At 38.9% G+C, this 23,853-nt stretch overlaps 1 protein-coding gene across 3 annotated transcripts; it reads left to right on the top strand.

Annotated features, from left to right (window-relative positions):
• Nucleotides 1-1,449: 1,449 nt before the first annotated feature.
• LOC137189874 (uncharacterized) lies at nucleotides 1,450-20,487 on the top strand. 3 transcript variants are annotated; one of them, XM_067599981.1, is made up of 8 exons: nucleotides 1,450-1,741; nucleotides 3,871-4,028; nucleotides 6,225-6,481; nucleotides 8,093-8,180; nucleotides 13,135-13,247; nucleotides 13,502-13,651; nucleotides 14,054-14,144; nucleotides 18,850-20,487. In XM_067599981.1, the coding sequence occupies exons 1-8, from the start codon at nucleotides 1,645-1,647 to the stop codon at nucleotides 18,886-18,888; spliced, it is 993 nt and encodes a 330-aa protein (XP_067456082.1). In that variant the 5' UTR covers nucleotides 1,450-1,644; the 3' UTR covers nucleotides 18,889-20,487. The 3 variants fall into 3 exon arrangements, with proteins under 3 accessions (XP_067456082.1, XP_067456084.1, XP_067456085.1); XM_067599983.1 differs by having other exon boundaries at nucleotides 1,451-1,741; nucleotides 14,057-14,144; nucleotides 18,850-20,486; XM_067599984.1 differs by lacking the exons at nucleotides 1,450-1,741; nucleotides 3,871-4,028 and adding an exon at nucleotides 4,642-5,355.
• Nucleotides 20,488-23,853: the final 3,366 nt, after the last annotated feature.

Here is a 23,853-nt window from a genome sequence, read left to right as displayed (position 1 = left end):
ACATTTAAAAGTCTGACACATCCAGTATGTGCATTAATTGTTTTAAAAGATCTGCTGCTCACAAGGCACGAAGCACCTGAGAGGAGACGACAGGCTGGCACTCGCTGTTACATCATTTATTATATGACCGCAATCAGTAGTGAATGCTCTACGCACGCGGTTGTTTCGGTATCTATTTTAGTAATTTATAGGGGAACCACACCTTTAAAGTGCTGCTACTGATTAAAGCTTCAGTATTTTGTTTGTCTTGAGGTTTCGGTGTTTGTCTCAAACCTGTCCAGACTCTCCTGCAACAAAAAATCTACACTATGGATAATATAGAAAATAAATCAACATATAATATTCTCTTATCGGCTATTCAGCTGTTGGATACACATAATTTGCTTTTTAAAGTGGGCCTAAAGTGTGCACTGCAAGATGTAAAATGTAGAATTAAAATAAATGTTAGATCATAACACGAGGTCAGGCTTTTCGGTCTGATGCTAATGATACCTGCAGCTCAGTACAGAAATGACAGAGACTGTCTGGGATGTGGAGGAGTCAAAGGCACTCCTGCACAGATGAACATTAACCTGGACAATGTCTGAATCATACAAGGAAACCGATAACCAGGTTTCTTATGCTCCATATCGTATCCCAAATATGATTAATAATAGGATAAATCATAACAGGAAGTAGCAGTGTTCATGTAAAACTACTAATTGACAGACTGTATCATTGTGATGACATGACACACACCAGAAACTGAAGGAAGTTGAGATTTTAAATAAAATATTATACATTTATTATAATTTTTATAAAATATTTGTCACAATGCAGCAGGTTTATTGTGCATAAATTAAACTGAAGACCAAATAAACACAAGAAAAGCAAGGGGAGAGAGGGCAACCAGTTTATACAGAGCAGCCAGTTAGTCAGTCCAGGTGAGCTGAATCTCCCTGACGACCAGGATCCTGCACATAGAGCGTCGTCACAATAGAATAAAAATATCAACCCCTCACACGACATTAGATGTCCAGAAACAGCCTTGTTTTCTTCAAACAGTCGTGAACTATAGCTTATACACAATATTAACACAAAATACAATTTGTTATTACCTGACAGTGGTATTTTCCTCTATAAAATGTGTCATGCAATCCTATATTATAAAAGTACTAACCTGAGGGTGCTGCTGTAAAGACGCCAGCCTGCTAGATACAACATGCCCGACCTGCCTATTAGAGCTTCTCTCTTGCAGCACTTGTTGCCTAAGGGGGAACATTTTTTTTTTAAAGAATATTTGCATCTAATGTCAAATCAAACGTCAAATTGGTGCCTGAAACATGTTGTAATTTTCCTTTTTTATTTAAGTAGTGGGCCAAATGGCAACAAAAGACATCAGGCCCAAACAGACACACACACCCACCAGTGGCACGCCTCGCCTCAGTGTTATGAAAACAGTAGCTTAGATTAATGCTTAAACTTGCCCTCTTTAGTTGTGCTCCAGATACGAGTCTTCTTCCACGCAGACTGGTTTAAAGCAGAGAGAGTTAAATATTGCTGTGTGTCCTATCTGACCCTACGGGACACACCTGCGGACCCTGAGGATCATGGGAAGGTGGAAGAAGTTTTAGACCAGAAAGAGAACAGACGGTTCAAACACAAATGAGCATGAGGAGGTTTTTCCAAGTGCACCGGGACGAAGACTACAGTCAGATCCAGTATCTGACAGCCAAATGCACCCGTCTGGCACATGACAAAGGTAAATCATGGAGGTCAGGACTTTGACCTTTTTGATTTTGAAGTTACACATTTACATTTTAGAGATGAACTACTGCTTCAGTCTTGCGTTAGCTGATATTATTCCCTCTGCATTTATCATACTGGAGTGTATAAACATCTTAAGATATTTAGATTTTATTTAATAGAATGATTTGTGTCTCTTTTAATCTACAATTTTATTAATTGCACTTGAGGAACCAGTAAGTAACTTGTAATGTTGAATGAGGAAAAGCCCAGTTACAGTGTTATAATAACTGATGATAATCCAAAGTGACAAGTTTATAAAAACCTGGATTTTATAATAGACAGTGTAATGTAATATGATAAAATATGATGTGTAATTTAACCCACATGTAGTACCGTGGTAACTAAAAGTCTGTACTTCCTGCATTTCACTGGGTTTTTGAATGTATGAGGTTAATGTTTAGTTTTATGCTATAAAATGACTCACTTACAGAAAATATAATAACTGACAAAATGGTTCATGCTTCATGCTTAAACAGTGATTACCATGTTGTGAATTTTATCAGAGTTTTGTCTGTAGTAGACTGTATAACTTAACATGTTTCAAAGGTCATGACTTGAAAGTGAAACTGAAGCTTATAAACTGTAAAAGTTCTTTGTTGTATTAATGATTAATGAGGAAATAACTCTACATACAACTTCACAGAATTACTATTCGATACTATTAAAACTCCACTAATTGAGTCTGGTCTGCTTCAGACTGTACATTTACTGTATAAAATGATTTTGTTATTGCACCTTTCTTCTATTCTAATTGACTTCTTGCCCTGTGAGGAGATGCAGTAGCAAGCATATTGGTCTCTCTGCTGGTTTGTTCTTCGGTTATTATAAAAATTTCCTCATTATTTTTTGTATAATGTGGCGTCTAGGGCAAAAGTCCACACTCGCAAATGTTTCCTTTATTTACTCTTCAAAAATCAGTTAACATTTCACGTTGTAGAAATAAATCTTGCAGTTGATTTGTTTTCCATCAGCATCAAATAAAGTCTGTGACATTTCCTGAAGGTTGATTTGACTGTGATAAGGCCTGGGAGGAATTCTGTTTCACAACTGTTTCAGCTTTGCCTTTGATGAATGCTTGTTTTGGTTTGTTGGTTTGAATCAAGCCTAAGCCTCTCGCCAATCAAACAGGTACAGAAAAATAATATCTGTGCCATTTTGCACTCTCGTAAATCACTCCTTTAGGTATTTCTACAATCAACTCTTCTGTGCACACCCAGTGTGATACAGTAGTTATAGTATATGCACCTCATAAAACATGTCTGAACAGATTTAAGCTCTGTATGTACAGTTATGGATGTGCATAGTAGAATTTGAACCAATGACCTGGCAGTGTTAGTGCTAAAAAATAAGTAGTAGTAGCTTTAGTTGAATATATATGAAAATACATAAATAATGAAATATTTTACTAAAACAGAGATAAAATCTATCAAAGGAATGGAAAGGTTTCCAAAGACTTTCACAATGTAATAGACATCAGTGCCAGAATAGTTATCTCAAAATCAAATTTGCAATGTGCACATGTTTAAGATGTTTAACTAAAACATCTTTCTTATGGGATATATTTTCAGGATAACGGTTACATTTGGTTAGAACTGAACAACAATCCATATATTTAATAGTAAAATGAGTAATAGATAATAAATAGGGGCGTAGGTGGGTGGCGAGGTTTCCTTATCCAAATCGAGGGTCTAAGGATAGGTGTTGTTGCATTGCTGTACAGATTGTAAAGCTTCCTGAAGCAAATTTGTGATTTGTGATATCGGGCTATACAAATAAAATTGACCTGACTTGACAAGAGATGGGGATACAGAAAGACAGAGTGAAGAAGAAGAGAAACAACAACATGGTCATCTCTAGGGAGCACTAATAATAAAGTGACATTTTCATGTCCGAGATCTAACAGAGATGTGTGTTTAGGGCACTAAACCTTAATGCCAGAAAACTCAGCACCTGCCATGTAACCCTACTTTTTTTAATTTTATGCTTTGGGCACATACTACAGATCTTCCACTTAAATAAAGATCATCTACAGCTCTGGTTCAGTTGTCTGAGTACTTTGCTGTGCTCTTTATGTGGCTGCAGCGATGCTTGAAAGGGACTTTCTGGTGTCCAGAGAGAAGGAGAGGAAGCTGCAGAATGATCTGGAGGCCGTGACCGCTCAACTCTTCCACCAGGAGCAGGCCAACATGGAGCTCAGGATGAAGCAGGATGAACTCATCAGCACAATTCACCAGAAACAGGTGAACCCAAAAATATTAAGCTAGTTGTGATAAACCCCAGTTGGAGGAGAATCTGAGTTATATTTGAGGCAATTATCTTAAAGGTTAAAGGGTATTTTTAATCTGGTACTCTACTGGAATATCTTTGCATGATTTACAGCTCAAAGAACTCCTTATTTATCTTATACTGTCCCTTTATGCAGCCCCTCAGTTCAGTCTCTGTCTGAAACAGGCCGTTTTAGCTCCTGTCTCTTTAAGGTCTGCCTCCTGATGAGCCTGCTCTGTTCAGCTCATTAGCAATGCAGAAAAAACTGTTGCAAAGGAAGCATTCGCAGCAGATTGAAGCGCTGCATGGCTTTTGACTTGCAGGGAGCGTCTACACACGTTAACCTCAAGTTTTGGAACTATAACCATGTTTAACATCATAACAGTATATGAAGAACAGAAAACCAGAACAAAATGTCTTTAAGTAACTGTCAAACATGTGGTAAAGAAATAAATAATATAGTTGGAATATAAATAAATCATAAACTCTAAATGTCAGTTGTTCATAACATGGCACAAGAAAGGATAGCTAGCTAGCAGTTTAAACTAATGTATATTAGTCTAAACTGCCACAGGCTAATGTTTACTGCAACTTAAAGCTACTTTTTTAGCTGTCTGGGGGAATAACTACCAAGTAAATCTAAATTCAATTCTCACTCTCTTTTTAGCTGTAGTTTTGTCTCCACCAGCTCCTGAGAAAAATATCTGGCTCTTTAGCGTTAGTGGCTAACATTGGATGTTCCGCTTTCTTCACCAGCTAATGCTAATTGCTAACCTTCAGGTGTTAAATGCTGCAGGTGGTGTACAGTGGGGTTAACTTGCTTTGTTGCATGCCACTATAGAAAATAAGGCTGGTTAGAGGTCTGAATTTTAGCCATAAATCAAATGTGCCATAAAACCAAAGCTTTGAGCTAAAAGGCAAAATCTCCCCAAAACCTGCAGAGTTAACATAGTTGATAATCCTCTGTGGGTTTCATCAAAACAACATTCAGCTCTATTTTAGCTTCAAATGTTGGTGTGGCAGTTAGATTCTTGTTAGAAAATGCTTACCTGAAACTAAGCCAAGTCAGAGTGATTTTTAAAATTTGTGTCATTTAACCTTGTAGTGTTTAACCTCATTACAGTCCCATAATTTGAATGCATAACCATGACCGTATCAGCGGGCCACCTATGCTGCAATTACCGTAATTACACTGGAATTAGGCCACAACTAAGTGCCAGTGTTAACAGTCTAAATGCAGAGCTTTTGGCAGTAGTTATTACCAACCTTTTTAGGTTTTTGGCTCTTCACAAAAGGTTGCAGGTACAGTATGCCTTTTATGAGTGGTTATTTTATTTCTTTTCCTGGCTGTTTAATTTCAATAGTTTTTAAAGGTCTGGATGCGGCAATTAAGAAAAAAAATCTGGAAAAAAAATCAAACATCAGACAAAACTCTGAACAACTGAGTTTTGTGTGGCAGAAATAGGTTGTTTTCTTTCGGATCTCATTAATTATAATACAAAATCTAAAATCTCTTGGTTATATTACTAATGATTTTAATAGCTGATCATTTATGAAGGCCATTTTCGAATTGAGATTATTGTCAGTTATTTAGAAATGAGATGTTTTACTCAGCATTTATCCAATTTTATATGTTCTTACCTGAAAGCTGCACAGTAACAAATTAGCAGCTGTCCTAGAAACTCAGTTGTATTGTCTGAGATTTGGAGTGCATGACTCACTCACTTTTCCCTTCACATAGATTTCATTCAGTATAGTGTTCAGACTGGGCTTGCCACAAACTCTTTATATCACTTGCTCAGTCTGTACAAGATGTTAATACTATAATGAAGCCATCTCCAGTGAGACATTTTATCTTGCAAGTGCAGGAAGTTCCATTCTTAGATGCATGGTTCATATGTGCTGTATATATATCTTGTTCATGTTTGAGCGCATATACCTGAGTGCAACATGAAGCTATTGCAGAAAAGCTATAATAGTTGATATAAACAGTTTAAGCATAAAATATTAGTGAAAACAGAAGAATATGTCATGAAATAGATAGATAATGCTGAAAAAATGTACATAGTATGGATTACTTAAATCTACAGTATGTATGTGCTTACTACCTCTGTACATACATGAGGAAGTGTGTCTGCATGTGCCAGTATCTCCATGTGTCCCCCCTGCAGGACCTGGTGGACTTGTTGCAGCAGCGTGTGGTCCTGCTGGCGGAGGAGAGCTCCCGTGACGCTGAGCTTCTGCAACAGGTCGGCTCAGAGCTGCTCTGTTTGCAGAGCTCCGAGGTGAAGCTGGAGGGCCTGGTGGAGGAGCTGCACGCTGAGACCCAGCACAGAGCTGCTGTGGCAGAGAACCTCCAGGCAGAGCTGCATGCTGAGACCCAGTGTAGAGCTGCACTGACAGAGAGCCTCCAGGCGGAGCTGGGCAGGTAGGCCACACAGTAGCAGTCATCTCCTCTGCAGGAAGGAGTTTCTATCAAGGCAAAGAAAATTTAGACAGAAACAGTCGAGGACAAAACAATCAAATGTATTCACCATCTGCAGATTCTTTTCTCAATGAATCAATTAATAGTTTAGTTGATGAAATGTCAGAAAGAAGTGAAAAACGCCCATCACAACTTCCCAGAGCCCAAAGCAATGTCCTTAAGTTGCTTGTTTTATCCGAACAATAGTCCAAAACCAAAATTGTTGCTGATTAATTTTATTTCAATTCACTTACCAATTAATCAACTAATCCCTGCAGTTCTAAAATTGTATTAAAACATTTAACTTTAGCAAATTAGTTGTTTTTTTTTCCAGAAAATTAATCATATTTCAACACAGTTTTGAAGATGTAAGTGGTGATGACACTAAAAGTCAAGTTTGCAGACTGCTTGTTGAACTTTAGCAGAGGAGGACCTGTCACTGCTCAGAGATGTGGAGGAAATACTTGAAAAAATGGTTCTGGTAACTTGTCATCCTGCTTGTTGTTCTTAACCATGTCGAACTGTTGATGGTTCATTTTAAACACATTCCTCTATGTTCCACCCAGCTGTTAAAACTGAACAAAATGTAAAAAATTGACCCAGATAAGGCCGCAGACTACGAAAAGAAACATTTAAGTTAATAAAAAAAATAAAAAAAAGTTTGATTACCATCTCCAGCAGAGTGAAGCCAAGTGAAGTTGTCACCAGCTGCTCTGCAAACCCACAGACAAAATCTTCATCTCAAACTGTTGTCTCAAGATTGAAGAAAAACACAGTTTGGACCTGCAATTGTAAGTCAGCAAAAACGCAGTCGTCCTCCGAGCTGCTGCATGCCTGAATCTGCTGACTTTAAATCCCTGTGGAGAGTTTGGAAAGTTGGCTTAGTGTCAGAATATGTTATCACATTGTGATTCCAGGAATAGGAAATACAGCAGCCAACAAGTAAGAAGATTAAAGAGATCTTAACATTAATGGAGAGCTTAATATTTACATTTTTTTAAAATTCTTATCAAGAATAACATAAAATGCATTAATGCAATCATGAAAATGAATCTCATTTGCAAGAGAAGCAAGGATCACGGAGAGTTGAACATAAAAATTCAGATGAACAGATAAAGCTGTGGAAGAAACATCTGTAAAAAGAGCAACCCAAGCACCAAACAGTCATCTATGGTAGTTTTTAAACATTTCAAATCACAGTTCTTCATGCTACTACTCTCTCCTCATAGTTTTTTACCAATTACCTTTAACCTAAACAAAATGAGAAACTAAAGCAATAGAAATGTTTTTTTTTTCTCATTTACAAGTGTTAAAGAAATAAGTTATACTGCAACATATGAGGCAAACATTAATCATTTCAACTAAAAACCTGTGAATTTGTCCTACAAATAACAGAATGTTTATGTAAACAGCTGTGTTTACAATATACAGGCTTGTTAATGTGAGACCAAGACCTGTAAAGGCTTGGTCTCACATTAACAACTAGTAAAGGCTTGAACAGACTTGTGTAAACTTGATGCTAGAACTCCATTTCATCTATGTTTACTTTTATCTTCTTCTATTTGACACCAACAGTAAAACAGTGGAGGTAGAGAGGCTACAAGACACCAACACAACATTGGCCGAGGAGCTGGAGGAGTTACACAACGCTCATCAGAAAGAGGTGAGGGAGCCCAGATTAGTTCAGACATGTAATGATTAAATACTCGCCTCCTGTAGGCTTGAAAGGTGGTCCTGGAAAGTTTGTAGTTTGCTCCTTCAGGGATGACGGCAGCTGTAGTCAGCAAAAACAATCAAAACAATCCTTAGAGTCAAAAAAAAAAGTCAAAACATAAAATATCATTGATCATTGATCTGTAAGCACTCTGACACAGATCATCATACTTTATTATGTGATGCAATACTGTTTATTTACGGTGTATTGTCTATTTGAAGTAACAGGTGTAAACAATCTATTTGTACTGTTTCTGCCCTGATGAAGATCCTTTGAGGTTGAAACTGGTCAGCGTTTTAAACAATATGACCGAGTAAATGAAGGTTTTCATTATAACTTCTCTCCTTGCTCTGCCTGAAGAACGTTTTCTGTGTTCATCTTCAAGAGCACCTTAAAGGACAGGTTCACAGTTTTTCAAGTTTTTCCTAAAACAACAGTGAGGTGTCCAAATGAACATTGACTTGTATTTTCTTGCCGTAATCATTCCTCCAGTTCATACTGACCTCATCATAATGCACTTACAATGTAAATGATGGGTGACAAAATCCACAAGCCTCCTTCTGTGGAAAAATGTATTTAAAAGTTTATCTGAAGCTAATATGAGTCAAATCAAGTAGATATCTTTCAGTCTTTTTGGTGCCCCTTTAAGTCCCTTTTTTTGTTACTATACTTCCACCACAGCTCAACAGGGAAACACTGTCCAAGGAAACACAAAGAGGGACTTTGATGCTAAAAAAAGACTAAATGTGGCAGATATCCACTTGATATGACTAACTCAAACAAGCCTCATATAAGCCTCACATCAACTTTTAAATGCATTTTTGCACAAAAGTCAATTGAAGTCAAATAAAATTTATTCATATATCGTCAAATCATAGACGTTATCTCAGGGCACTTTTAATATGGAGCAGGTCTAGACCATACGCTTTATAATATTAATTACAGAGACCCAAAATTCCCCTATGAGCAAGCACTTGGCGACAGTGGCAAGGAAAAACTCCCTCGAGCAGAACTGGGCTCTAGGTGGGCGGTCGTCTGCCTCGACCAGAGAGGGGAGAGGGGGGGGGACAGGAGAAAAGAGAGCATAGCACAATGCAAGTTCCACATATAGATGCATATTAAAAATAATAATAATAATAATAATAGAAATAATAATAATTGTAGTTTTGGGTGTTGAGCAGGATCACGGGGCAGTAGGTGGCTTGCAATCACAGACCCAGACCCTACGGCAACAGTAGGAGAGAGGAGAGAGACAAGAAAGCACAAAACTACGGGAGAGAGAAGATGCTGAGTTAGTAACATGCATTAATGGGACATGAATGTGAATAGATGGAGAGGGAGAGGAGGAGAGAGAAGCTCAGTGCATCATGGGAAGTCCCCCAGTAGTCTAGGCCTATAGCAGCATAACTAGCAGCTGGTCTAAGGCAAGCCTGGCTGTCCCTAACTATAAGCTTTATCAAAAAGGAAAGTTTTAAACCTACTCTTAAACATAGAGAGGGTGTCTGCCTCCTGGACCCAAACTAGAAGATGGTCCCACAGGAGAAGGGCTTGACAGTTGAAGACTCTGCCTCTCATTCTACTTTTGGAGACTCTAGGAACCACAAGCAAACCTGCATTTTGGGAGTGCAGTGTTCTATTGGGGTAATAAGTTACTATGAGCTCTTTAAGATATGATGGTGCCGGACCATTAAGGGCTTTGTGGGTGAGGAGAGGGATTTTAAATTATATTCTGGATTTTACATGAAGCCAATGCAGCGAAGCATAAATGGGAGAAATATGATCTCTTTTTCTAGTTCTTGTCTGTACATGTGCAGCTGCACTCTGGACCAGCTGGAGCTGGAGACTTGTTAAGGCAGCCTAGATGTAACAAATGTGTGGATTAGTTTTTCTGCATCTTTTTGAGACAGGATGTGCCATATTTTTGCAATATTACGAAAGTTAAAAAAGGCAGTCCTTGAAATGTGTTTTATGTGGGAGTTGAAGGACATATCCTGATCAAAGATAACTCCCAGATTCATTACGGTGGAGCTGGAGGCCAGAGTAATGTGTTTCTAGGTTGTTTAAGGCCAAGCACGATAACTTCAGTTTTGTCTGAGTTTAGTATCAGAAAATTGCAGGTCATCCAGGTCTTTATGTCCTTAAGCCATGCTTGGACTTTAGTTAACTGATTGGTTTCATCTGGCTTCATTGATATATATAATTAAATATCATCTGCATAGCAATGAAAATTTATGGAGTGTTTCCTCTAATATTATCTAAAGGAAGCATATATAGGGTGAATAGTATTGGTCCAAGCACAGAACCTTGTGGAACTCCGTGTCTAACTTTTGCATACATGGAAGATTCATTGTTAACGTGTACAAACTGAATTCAATCTGATTTAAACCAGCATAATGCAGTTCCTTTAATGCCAATCAAGTGTTCCAGTCTCTGTAATACTATGTGATGGTCAATGGTGTCAAATGCTGCACTTAGGTCTAAAAAAACAAGTACAGAGAGAAGTCCTTTGTCCAATGCAATTAGGAGATCATTTGTAACTTTCACCAGTGCTGTCTCTGAGCTATGATGCGCTCTAAATCTTGACTGTAAATCCTCAAATAAACTAGTGTTATGTGGAAAGTCACACAACTAATTGGCGACTGCCTTCTCAAGGATCTTAGAGAGAAAGGGAAGATTAGATATAGGTCTATAGTTCGCTAAGATGCCTTAATCAAGAGTAGTCTTTTTAAGAAGAGGTTTAATTACAGCTTCTTCAAAGGACTGTAGTACATGGCCTGTTACTAAAGACAGATTGATCATATCTATATATATATAAGAAGTGCTAACTAAGACTTCCTTAAGTAGCCTAGTTGGGATGGGGTCTAAGAGACAGGTTGATTGTTTAGATGAAGAAATTGTTGAAGTTAGTTCACAGAAGGTTGACTGGAGAAAAACAGTCTAAATATATATCAGGTTTTACATTTGTTTCTAAGTTTCCTGTGTTTGAGGACAAATCGGTGCCTGTGGAGGGCAGGAGGGGACGAATTTTGTCTCTAATTGTTAGAATTTTGTCATTAAAGAACCTCATGAAGTCGTTACTCCTGAGAACTATAGGAATACATGGATCAATAGAGTTATGACTCTTCGTCAGCCTGGCCAAAGTGCTGAAAAGGAACTGAGGGCTGTTTTTATTTTCCTCCATTAATGATGATGAGTAATAGGTGGCCCTGGCATTACCGAGAGTAGTTCAGCAATAGGAATTCAAAATTTAAGTAATGGTCCAATAAAATAGGATTCTGTGGAAAGACTATTAAATGTTCAATTTCAATGCCATGTCAGAACAAGGTCGAGGGTGTGGTTGAGACAGTGAATGGGTTTATTTTTACAAAATGACTGTGTGGACACAATGTGGATTTTGGCCCCAATCACTTACACTGAAAGCACATTTTAAGGGGATCTTTTAATAGCCACTATGAACAGGAGTAATGATTACAGTGAGGAAAACCTCTTTCAGTGTTTATATGGTTACCTGACTGTTGTCTTAAGAAAAACCTGAAAAGCTGTGAACCTGTCCTTTAAGGTTTCCTGAATGTATTGCATGTAAAACTGGGTAAGCATTTGACCTCTTAATTTTTCTTTATAACTACATAAATAATGTCCCCACTTAAAGCTATATTTTAGGCTTCTAAAACTCAAGGTTAAGTTTGCAGTTTGTTAAATAACAAACAATGCAAATACAGAAAGAGCAGCACACAAGTTATTTACAATTTACAGTGGGAAGAAGAATACAATTGGTATTAACTGCTAAGGATAAAAAAATATTGTCCATCACAACATGACTGTCAAATACACACTGCATCCATATTAACAATTGATAATAAGTTGACAGAGGAGCTACAAAATGAATTAAAAAGGGGAATAGATATGTCTAAGTTCCTGTATAATTTCATTTTCTATTTACTTGAGGTTGTAACTCTATACTGATACAACATGATGCTCCTGAATTATCTTCTGCTCAGTGGTTGCAATGCCACTTTTGTCCAGCAGATGTCAGGATTGGACACTTTGTTGAACACTGCTTTGGTCTTCTCTCAGTGAGCATAAATAGACAAGTAATGGAGTTTTAATGGTTTTAGTATGAATGCAGGTTATTTCTCTTTGTCAAACTTGAAGCCAACTCCTCCACAAATAATGCAATGCAGCATCAGCCTGCTGACAGCTGCTCCAATAAGAAGTAATGGATTAACACTCTTCATGCTGTCTTAGGGTAGCTTAGGTCAGTGTGGCACTGTGGCAGTTAAAAACTGTGAATAACAGTCTGCTGCTTGATTTTGAATAATTAGATTATTTCACGAAACATAAAACCTCAAATTTATGTAAAACCACAGCCACTGAGGAGAAGACACTAATTCAGGTTTTGCTGGCATTAGGTTTGTATTCGTGTGTGTTGGGTCCGGGCATTAGTGAAACATTCCTCCACACTGTCAGGATTTTTTTTTTTTTTTTTTTTTTAATTTACAACTTGGCTTCAAAAACTCAACTCCCTTACTGGCCTCTGTTTCAACCAGTCCATCAAACAGCAAACAATCCAGGTCTACAAATTATCTTTCCTAAGAGACATCTGCACGAGTCCAGGAGAACAAAACAACAGACTGCCTTGTCAGTGAAAAACTTAATGAGAACATTTATTTGTGGTGGATCATGTCAGTGAATTATTGTGAGAGTCCTGGGAATCTGACATTATGCATTTTGCTCATCTTTCCAGATGACAGCAGTGAGTGCAAGAGTCTACTTTCTGATCTATATTTTAGCCAAGAGACAGACATAGATACACAGCACAATCGCCCTCATTATTTCCTGCTTTTTTTGTTGTCTTGATTACATCCTGGCTGAAGGGGAAATTAAGTGATGTCTCGTTTTTCAGGTAAGAGAACTGCAGCAAGAGAAAGAGGTGAGTCTGAGGAAACTACAGGAGACAGTGGAGCAGTTTGAGTGGCTGTTTCAGCAACAGTGCTACTGGATATGTTGCGTCAAGAGGTGGGCATTTCCTCTTTGCTGAAATCAAATCTACGAAGTGCTTGGCAGTATAATAAAAAGTAAAAAATCCCCATAAAAGTCAAGATAACATGATTAAAAACAGTTACACAAATGACTATCAGTTAAGAAAAAAGATAAAAATAAGATTTATGGAGATAAAGGATGAAAATAACTAACCTTTGTGCTTTAAAAATGACATTAAAAGCCATAAAAACGTATTTTCACAGTCATTCTCTCACCGTTAATGTCTACAGATTCAAAGACAGCCTGATGAAGGAGAGAGAGGCTTTGCTGCGACAAGTCAGGAAGTTGAAAAAGAAGGCTGAGAAACTGAAGAAGATTTTATATGACAGTCCCACACACAGCGTCCTCTGCCCCCTACAGGACACCGAGTGCTGCGACAGGTAAGGAAGAGTAAGGAGTAGTCGAGTATACAGCGTAAGGTTACCACAACAAATAACATTCAACAGTCAGAGCATAAAGAAAAGACACATCAGGAAATACTTAAAATTGTTAAGATGTCACATACAGGCAATAGCACCATATCAATCTATATAAAATGCAGCTGTGCATTTCTATATTTACCTTATAATAAAATCCTCCAACACACAGTATACATATTGCTGTGATAGAGCTACATATCTTTTGCCATAAATGACCTCTGGAGTGTCTTAAAAACACTCCCACTGAGCATTTTTCTACATCTCCCATCATTTTTATGCATTTTCCACCTTGGCCCACTCCCTGCATGCTTCCCAGCACAACATGAATCTACACATTTAACCTGCTTTTCTTTTTTTTTAAAGCAGTATAACATCGTGGAATCCAGATGCAGTGGCTGACCTGGAGTCTCGGGTGGAGGAGTCAAACACGTTGTATGAGGAGCTCTATGACCAGGTATCTAAAGGTTCCTCGATGGTTATATGCTGTACTGGATGCCTAAAAAAGGCAAAAGTATCATCATGTTCACAAAGTGTTTGTGTGCTCTGGAAAGTTTCTCACTGCAGCCTGGAGAACACCGAAAGCTTTATTTATACTCCCTTTTATACTTCAGAGTGCATCAGCTCAGTCTTTTGAAATCTTTGAATGTGTGACATATTCACACCTCGGGGTGAAATATCAGAGATTCATTAGGGAGGGCTAATATTCATTTCAGTATGGTTGCCAAACCTCAGAAGAGCTGCTGTGCCATCACTTTATCCAGAAGATAAAAGCATATCCTGGGCAGACGTGTCTTTAAGTAGAGTTTTCTCTGTCTGTGACCTGTAGGGAAAGTCAAGATGCTTGTTAGCTGTACCTGAATTTTAGTACAATCTTAACCTGTATCTTAAAAAGCAACCACTTGTGTTTTGAATAAATAATAAATAACATAAATATAATAATAAAAATTCTGGACCAGAGACAAGGACTGATCTCAGAACTGAAACAGAAGACATTCAAAAAACAGAGCTAATATTCATCCTGGCACGGCTGCCAGTCCCTGGAGGAGTTGTCATACAGCCAGAACGTTCACAGAACTCCGATACTTTGTGGGCACTGGAGTCTCATCATTGCTTTTTGTCTTTTAAAGGTTGCTTGAAAGAATTTATGCAATTAATGGGTAACCGCAGAATGTTCTGTAGAAAGAAGAAGCCTATAAAAGGGCTGACAGTATTAACATTGACTGTATGTCCATAGTAGTCTCCTTTCTGACAAGACGCTAACATGTAAAGGATGTATGTTCTGGCCTTTGGTGGTAAAGTCTGACACTTCCCGCACCAATCCATCTATCCACCCTGGACGTCTCTGTAAGACTCCATAGTTCAAATGTCACTTGTCAAAAAGCATAAACCTGGGTCACTTCAAACCATATGAACAAACAACCAAAGCAGTTGTTGTTCTGTTGAGGACAGTCTCCTCCTTCAGGGCTATTTTCTTGACTTTAGAAGTGACCTCTATCTTTAGAGTTATTGGTTCAGTGTTTTAAAATCTCTGGATCACAGACAAGTGCAGATCTTGAGGGTGAAATATTAGAAATCCAAAATATGGAGCAAATATTCATCTGCCAGTCCACAGTGGGCTTGCTGTGGTGCCAGAACTCTGATACTTCATGGGCACTAAAGTCTCATCAGTGTTTTTATTTTGTCTGTCTGCTGTATATTTTAAAAAAGACACACGGATGATTGGGTGTACCATTGGATGACTTTGCCATACCATAGACCACGGGAGCTAAACATAAATAAGGGTAATTATTTTTGGTTTTTATCGCTAAAAAAGTCTATATACTGTATATAAAAACCAGAATACAAAAAAAATCAGTGTGAAAATTGGATTTTAAAAATACATTTTCAACATCTAGTTTAACCATTTACATACAGAGACTCTGGCTTCTGATGGCACCTCGGTTGCATGTCCCCCTCTTCTTTGTACTTTGTCCTCTGCCCTCGCCACACGTGTACGCAACAAGCTAAACACACGTCCAATGACAGAAATGACAGGGAACGACATGCATCAAAGGTCACCAGCCAGACTCGAGCTGAAGACTTTGCGGTTCACTGTCAGCATTTTGGGATTGGGATTGTTTCCACTCAGGGTTTTTTTTTTTGTGTGCAAATTATAAATGTGAATAAAAACGGGTGGCTGGAAATGAACCTATAGTGCATAAAATTCACATTCAAGACTAAAATGGCAGAGGGTAAATATAGTGAAGCGTATAGTAAAGAGTGATTTTTGACACAGCCTTTGTATTACCTAAACTTTTCTGAGCTGTCCTTGTTGCAAAATAGCTTTGCATACTGTAAAGATGGAAACAGAACTTTTACAATGATCATTTTCTTGTGCATGGGGACATAAAACCAAGTGAAAATCAATGTTTCTTTAAAAAAAAAATCGAGGTATTTTTATGTTAAAATCGTAAAAACCATGAACGACTGAATGAGTTTGTGTGAAAGTTATTTTCTGGGTCCACAAAGAGCTTCTAATCCAAAGGGCTTTGAGGCACTTTAAAGGGTTGCTAAAAGTCTTTTGGTAAACAAGGGAACCCCAAAATGAATGAGGCTTCATTAATGAATCTTTCGGAGCTAAGACAGATACACAGCTGGCTTTTAAAGAAGATCATTTACCTTTAAAATGACCGGTTTCAAAATCTCAGGGGTGAAATAGAAATTCAAAACAGAGATATTCATCTGAGAACGGCTGCCAGTCCCCTGTGGACTTGTGTGGCGGCCAGAGCATTCATAAAACTGATACTTCATGGGCACTGGAGTCTAATCAGTGTTTTATTTTTTTTTTTTTTTGTCTGTCTGCTGCATGCTTTAAAAAGTTAGAGGGCTTTGAGGAACTTTTGATTGCAAAGCCATTTTTCAATCAAATAGGAACCCCGCAATGTTCCACAAAGAACTCCTCAAGGAAGTGCTCACAAATCCTGACAGGACCTCAAACACCATCCGCTTTGAAGATTTTTTAGAGTGAATGACCCAGAAAGGTGTTTTGTTGGTCGTTTTGGGATTTTTAAAAAGCCCCCACATCTTGACAGTGACAAGTTCAGTGTTTTAAAAATCTGTGGATAAGAGGGCGCTTGACAGACAGAACATAAGGCTAATACTCGTGTGCGGATGGATGCCAGTCCCCAGAGGAGCTGTTGTGCTGCCAGAATCTTCAGAGATCGCTGATACTTTCTGGGCACTGGAGTCACATCAGGCCTTTTCTCTGTCCGTCCGTCTGCCTGTCGGCTGCACATGGCTTCCTCCCAAGCCGCCCGGGTCCTCTTCCAAAGCAGCAGAGGGATGACTAATAATGACTGTAGGGAGGTGATTGCCAATAGCCTCTGTGCTTCATTCCCCTCACCTCTCATGGGCTCTGTAGAGCATTTCTCTGGATAATTATTCTGATTGAGTGCAGATGATGCAGGGTGGGGTTTTTTTTTCAGTCCCTGCAGAGCTGAGAGAGAGAGAGAGAGAGAGAGAGAGAGGAAATTTCGCTGGAGGAACAGGGACCGCTGGAGACATCGAGGAAACAGTCACAATAAAACACATTACCAGCTCTGACATGATTCATATAAACGGCAGATTCACACTTGGTTCTTAGATGACAAAGAAAATCACACTGGCGCCTCAATGTATGACAATATTAAAGACATGAGAGTTATGTCCCAGTAAGCGAAGTCAAATGATGTTAATGTGTCTAGATTAAAACGGCAATAAATTTAGTTTGAAAGTTGTTTTTTTAAAACATCTAGGTTACATATAACTTGTATCAGCACATTTTCTGTCACCATTTCAATGTGTGGTAAAGGCCTCCTGTTTGTCACTAAAATGCCTATTTAAACAGCCATCTAGTATCTTATTTTAAAGTGTAAGAAATGTACAGGGTCCATAAACAATAATGGCTAATTCATTGTTTTTCTTGAATCAATTAACACTACAATGGTAAAATAAGGAAAATACATGTATGTGTTGCACATACTGTCCCTGCTTAGGTGTTTACATGCCCAAAAATTGTAGCATGTATCAGTTTGCAACCTCAGCTCAACTTTGGTGATAGCTGGATATAATTTTAGCAAATCTGGGGTCCGTTTCACAAAAGCAAAACAAACAAAATCATAATTATAAGAAGCAGCTACTAACACATCCACTTCTCCTTCATATGAGTTCAAGTTCATCCCACGCAATGAGCCCCATGTGTGTCTTAATTAGCTAACACTGCATCCTGCTCCAGGCTTCACGCGACCATAACATGGCTTAGGTGGAAAAGACGCTGATCAAACGTGCTGTTCCACATAATTGCACCGGACTACGGATTGGTGTGTTAAATGAACCTTTACTGACTCTACTCTACTTACGCTCAGAATTAGCCCACGTTTCCGGACTGACCATCTTTTACAAATCCAAATCCCCTTTGTCACTGTCGACTGTTGACTTTTAAAAATATGAAAGTAATCATTTACAACATGTTGGCTGCAAAGCCTTGCAGTTTGCTTCTGTAGTTTGTCTTCACCACCATGGCCCTTTTACGTGCTGATATCCATAAATCTTGGTGATATTTAGTGAATGGAATATAAAAAAAATGAATATATAAGGGGAAACTAGCTACCACAGCAGTCACAGTAGGAAGAGTCCAACATTTTGGGAAACATGCTAGTTTGCGTTCTTACTATGAGTTTGATAAGAGGATTAATATGAAATATCCTAGTGTTAGCCAGTGCTAATTAGTGAGCTTTTGAGGTGTTGGTAGTCAGATTTTATTACCTTTGGACAGAATCAGGCTAGCTGGTGGTTGCTTCGCCAGAAAGTGAACAATTGTGGTTTCCAAATTGTCCAACTTTTCCTTTAATGTATTTCCATGCTTGCAGGAACAATAGCAGCATGTTTTCTACCCACCAGTATGGCGGCTGTTCGAAGTTGTGATGTCAACTGCAGAGCCTCAATATGTAACCTAGATATCCAAAAAACCTTCACTTTCAATCCAAATTTCAACTGAGATATTTAAACATCTTTTGGCCCGCCTTCTTACTGGGACATTTTTTCCTAGAGGCATGTTTCTCACTCTGAGTTCACTTCTTGCATATATTTTCTGTTTATTGTCTTTGGTCATCTTCACTTACAGTTTATTTTTCTGTCTTCAGGCAGGGAGCCCTATCAGCGGATACCAAAAACCTCCTTGAGGACAGAGGCCTGGAGCCTGGACTCATCTTCTTTTTCTCTTCCCACCTTCTGCAAACCAGAAGATAACTGCAAGACATTTGTGTGTGTGGTTAACCTTAAGGAATACTTCCAGTCATTGTCAAGAAAACCCCCCAAAACTCTGGAAAAACATACCTGTGAAACCGCACATTCACTCTTCTTTCTCCTCTATTGTTCACCTGTCTTAAAAAGAATCTGCTTCATGATATATGACTAAATTAAACACTGTACATTGTGCTTCTGTCCTGTTTTTGCTGTGACACATGCATATCACATGTGCCTAGACATCTTTGGCCACAATTTCCTATAATTGTCTATTATGCAGACCTTGTAATCAACACTACTAACAAGAGAAAAGGCACCTGAATAAGTTCTTTTGTTGTTTTGCCAATGAGTCCTCACAGGGAAACCAGCAGCTGGCGTGCAGAGGAAACAACAAACGTGTTGTTTCAACCAAAATGAGGCTCTACTGATTGTTCCCCCATTGAGAATCTGCTACTTCGTGACTCTGATCATCAGATCATTTCACTTATCATTTGGCTTTCTCTTGTCAGTAAGAACCTAGCGAGTACACAGGAGACATTATTTCCTCTCATTAATGATGATGATCCAGACGCTCCATCACATGTGAACCATATGATGTACACATGGTGTAAAGGCAACGATACTTTACAGAATGGTTTGGGCCAAGATATTTAAAGCATGTATTTTATCTTTATATTCACTACATATAAAGAGTTGATTCAATATTTTGCAACTGTGGATGTTTGAAATAAAAACAGAGTGATGGGAAGTGACAATAAAGGAATTTATTAAAGAAAGCAGCTATGTTGCATCATAGATCTTCATCAGGCATTGAAAGTGTTTCTCCCAAACACTTTCCTCTCTCTTTCCCTTTAAATGTTCTTTAAATCTTAAAATATTTTTTGTAGTTATCATCAGTTATTTTCCCACAAGGTACGTTTATTGGTCTTTTTATGCATGTATTTCACAACCATGTCTCATAAGAATTTTGTTTATGTAGAACCAATTCAGATGAGAAGTTCAGGAACATTTTTAGAAATGTGACGCTGCCAAGAATGCACTTTAATGAACAGTATGAGGAAATGTTTATATTGATAATATCTGCAAAATGTTGTCTACGTACTTCATTTGCATTCAACAACTGAACCCTAACGGATGTTTTTATGGTCATGTTTGCATACAACACACTGAACCAGGTTAAGGTTAGGGAAAGATTGGGGTTTTGGTTAAATATTGAAAAACAACTCCGGCTGGATGCACGAAACTGGACACAGGAAGTGAACCTTGGTGTCTCGTGCCCCGTGTGTTTTACACACAAATATATTCAATAAATAAATAAAGTCTTGGTAAGCTTATGTTTATGGTTGAGAAAAACTTTTAAAGCAGATACTTTCCACTAACTCTTGTAAATAGTTTTCAGCCTGGGGTTTAGTTCAGCATGTTAGTCATCTACCAAAACACTGAATTTCATTAACTCCCCGTTTGTGATAATTAGGGTGAACACTGAAGTTAATCCTAGATATTAAGATGACTTTGCATGAAATAAAAAACAAAACAAAACACAGTCCTTGTTTGTTCATTTACACTCTGTGCCAGTTGGCTCATATACCTATTAAACAAAACACTATAGGGGAATATGAGGATTTAAAGATGGTGTAATGGGTGATAAAGGTGGAAATATCTTCAGAATTGTAACAAAGGCAACAAAACAAAAACGGAGACGTAGAAGATTTTCCTCAAGCAAGCACAACCGTTGACAATCACTGAGATTTTAGGTCAGATTTAAAGAGACATACTCATTGAAATCAATGATTTTAAAGGTCTTTTTAGGCAACGAGAGAGGATTTCAGCACACTTTAGTCAATACAGTGTTATAATTGAAAAATTAGCCTGCGTCAGAACAAACTCTTTTTATGATGATGGGTGGGGGTGGGGGGGGCTGAGGCAGTGGGTGACCGCATATGGCTCAGCAAAAAACTGCAGCAGTCATCTGACAAAAAGTTGAACTGGGCTCAACGTTTACCGCAATGCATCCTGATGTCATCTGGCAAGGCACGGCATTGGCCAATCACGTCCATGTAACATTCCTGGTGGATTACTTTGTAGCGTGAACGCTGTATACGACTGTTTACCTCGCCATCGTTGCAACGAAGATAAAACATTTGCAGCTGTGATAACTTTCCAGAGTTGTAAAATCCTGTCTGTGAGTACTACAAACCGCTTTGCAGTGTTTTGGCTTCTGATAAGTCCTTAAATGCAATTAATCTGTAACTCCAACTCGACTTCCTGCATCGTATTTCACTGTCTCACTGGAACGTCAAACAACACACCCCCACCACCACAGAGCCCTGCAGAGCCCTGCACCGTAATGCTGCTGGTTTTGGTCTGAACGTGGCCTAAAGGTCAAGGATTTAAGGTCACAATTGCACCTCATGGGCTGTACTGATGATTCCTGTGCAGTATTTCAGTAAGAAATCAATCAAGGCTATACTTTTACACAGATTTAGTCCTCTCAAGTCATTTAACGAGTACAGACAACTCTGGACAGGGGAAAACGATGGAGTACGCTGGCATGCACGGGGAAATAGTCTGGGGAGTCTCTTTTTTTAAATCTGACATATGGAGCTTAGCGAAAGTTCTTTTGCATGCCAGGCGTAGTTCTGTTGCTCATACTGCTCTGTCATACTCATCTCTCACCCATGCTCAATTTCCTAGCTGTTAATGCCCGGGGGTGTAGTTTGAATTTCAGTTGTCACCAGTTGATCACTTCTATCCAATAGCACAGCGACACAGTTTCATTGTTAGCCTATCATCTGGTTGCTGTCGTTTTAAATATGTCTCTCTCTCTCCATCCGCATTAGTCTGGCATGCAGCTGTTATGCGCACCCCGCCACCTCCCCATCTCCGCCCAGTCTCCAGAGGATCATCAGTCCCATCACTTATGACTGATCATTTCTATTTGTGTAATGATTGAACTTAGTTTAAGTAGGATGCTGTATGTCTGTGCCATAATGAGACAGCTCCATGCTACATTTTGGATTTTTAACATTTATTTGTTAATGTCACGTTAAGGGTTCACTATGCTTCAAATTGCTTCAAATGAACTAGGTCGTACTACACGTTATCTGACCACATCTAAAGGCAAAAATGTTCATGGCTGTTCCAACAGGACACAATCGAAGGCGAAGTGAAACGCCGGCCGTCATAGAGATGTGATGAATCATACAAACGGGGACAATGGCACAGTATTTTATAAAGTCTCTCCTCGAAGGTAGTCATGGTGTTGCACTCTGTTGTACACACAAAAAGCCATGGAAGTAATTATCCAAGGGGCGCCCTGGTAACCGACTGGTTAAGATGCAAGCCGTATAACTGCAATGTCTGCTGTTTGATTCCTGGCTGCAGACCTTTGTTGCATATCATACTGCTCTCTCTACCCAAATTTTCTGCTTTGTTTGAAGCATACAGAGGCCTTTATGGGTGTGCCTGACTGACTCATAACCCCCATTTGGGTGGCCCTTTTGCATCTCCGGTCGACCTAAATTCCCCACAAAGTGCCCCTGTATGAAGGTGTGTATGTATTTGACGGATGTGTAATAATTTCAAGTCTGGGATTGAGGTTGAAGGGGCAGAGGTAACGGAGGCGAGGTGATGCTGTTCTCAGTCAGACGTATCAGGCTGCAGGGCCCGGCGTTACGTCTAGTCACAAAGGTGCGGCCCCCGGATTTGCGACGGCACCCCTGACCAAGAGGGACATCGGTGGCAGCCCTGTTTATGCCAAGCGCTTAAAGAGTCTGACCTAAATGGGCTGTGAATGCCAGAGGTGCAGCCGGAGATTAACAACGTGTGGCAGCTGGAAACAGGTCGCGTTTGCACACAATAAATACTCTTGCAACCTTCCATGCAGAACGAGACTTAGACATTATAGGTGTTATTAATAGAACAATTATAGGTACAGCAAGAAAAGCATGTTTATGTCCAACCGTCGTCACAGCCAGGGAAAACACATTATAGATATTTAACACCAGGATATACCCATTAAAAAAGTGAGACTTGTTAAAATGGAAACCAGGAGACTTGTATTTTCATGTGTGACTTTTGTCTGTGCACTTGCTTGTGCAAACACAGATTATGTGGTACAAGCATGTACTGTACATAGTTTATATGGATTATAAATAGCACCAAATGGGTTTGGAATAGGTTCAATTATTGTGAATAGTAAGCGTTCATTAAGCCTTTATGAGAGCTGGGTTCCATTTAGAGAAATATCCATATGTCTCTGCTCACAAAACAAACTTTGAGATGTTCAGCACATACTTGTTTGCGGTTCTGAGCTTAAACTAGAAGACAAAACGTTAGTGAAACATGGAGTCACGACTCATTCGCTCCTTGCGGAGATGAGACTTCAATCCAGCTGAGTTAAAAATTGTTTACGCCTGTGTCCTCCGTGTATACTGCTGTTTGGTTTCATCAGATTGATTACTATGGATGTTTTGGGACTTTTTCTCCCTCTGAGAGGAAGAGGCAAACTTCTCGGTCGCATGTTAATGTAAAACAGAGCGGGAATAATGCAGTTTTCCCTCTGACACTGTTTGGATGGGTATGTAAATGTTTAACAGTGGCGTGAGTAAACACACACAAGAGTTAGGTGTTGGGATTTTGAAAGGGCCTTGTTTGGCGTCAGAGGATCTTAGCTGTTAACGCCCATGCTGCGTACAGCATAAAGCTTATATGTAAACATGAAGCAATGCTTACCTTAAAGAAACATTGACATCACACGTAGAAGAATCCTCCCCATAAACAAACTGAATAGCAGAGTCAAGTGGAAATGCAAATCTGGCGACGTGCTAAAGAGGGAGTTCAGGTTTTTTATTCGTACTTTGGCAGCAAAGTTATGTGAGTGCTTTGTTTGTTTCATTATG

This window comes from Thunnus thynnus, chromosome 9, assembly GCF_963924715.1.
Source record: "Thunnus thynnus chromosome 9, fThuThy2.1, whole genome shotgun sequence".
Classification (NCBI taxonomy): domain Eukaryota; kingdom Metazoa; phylum Chordata; class Actinopteri; order Scombriformes; family Scombridae; genus Thunnus; species Thunnus thynnus.
The sequence above is the reverse complement of the archived record's forward strand: the minus strand, read 5'-3'. Positions and strand labels throughout refer to the sequence as shown.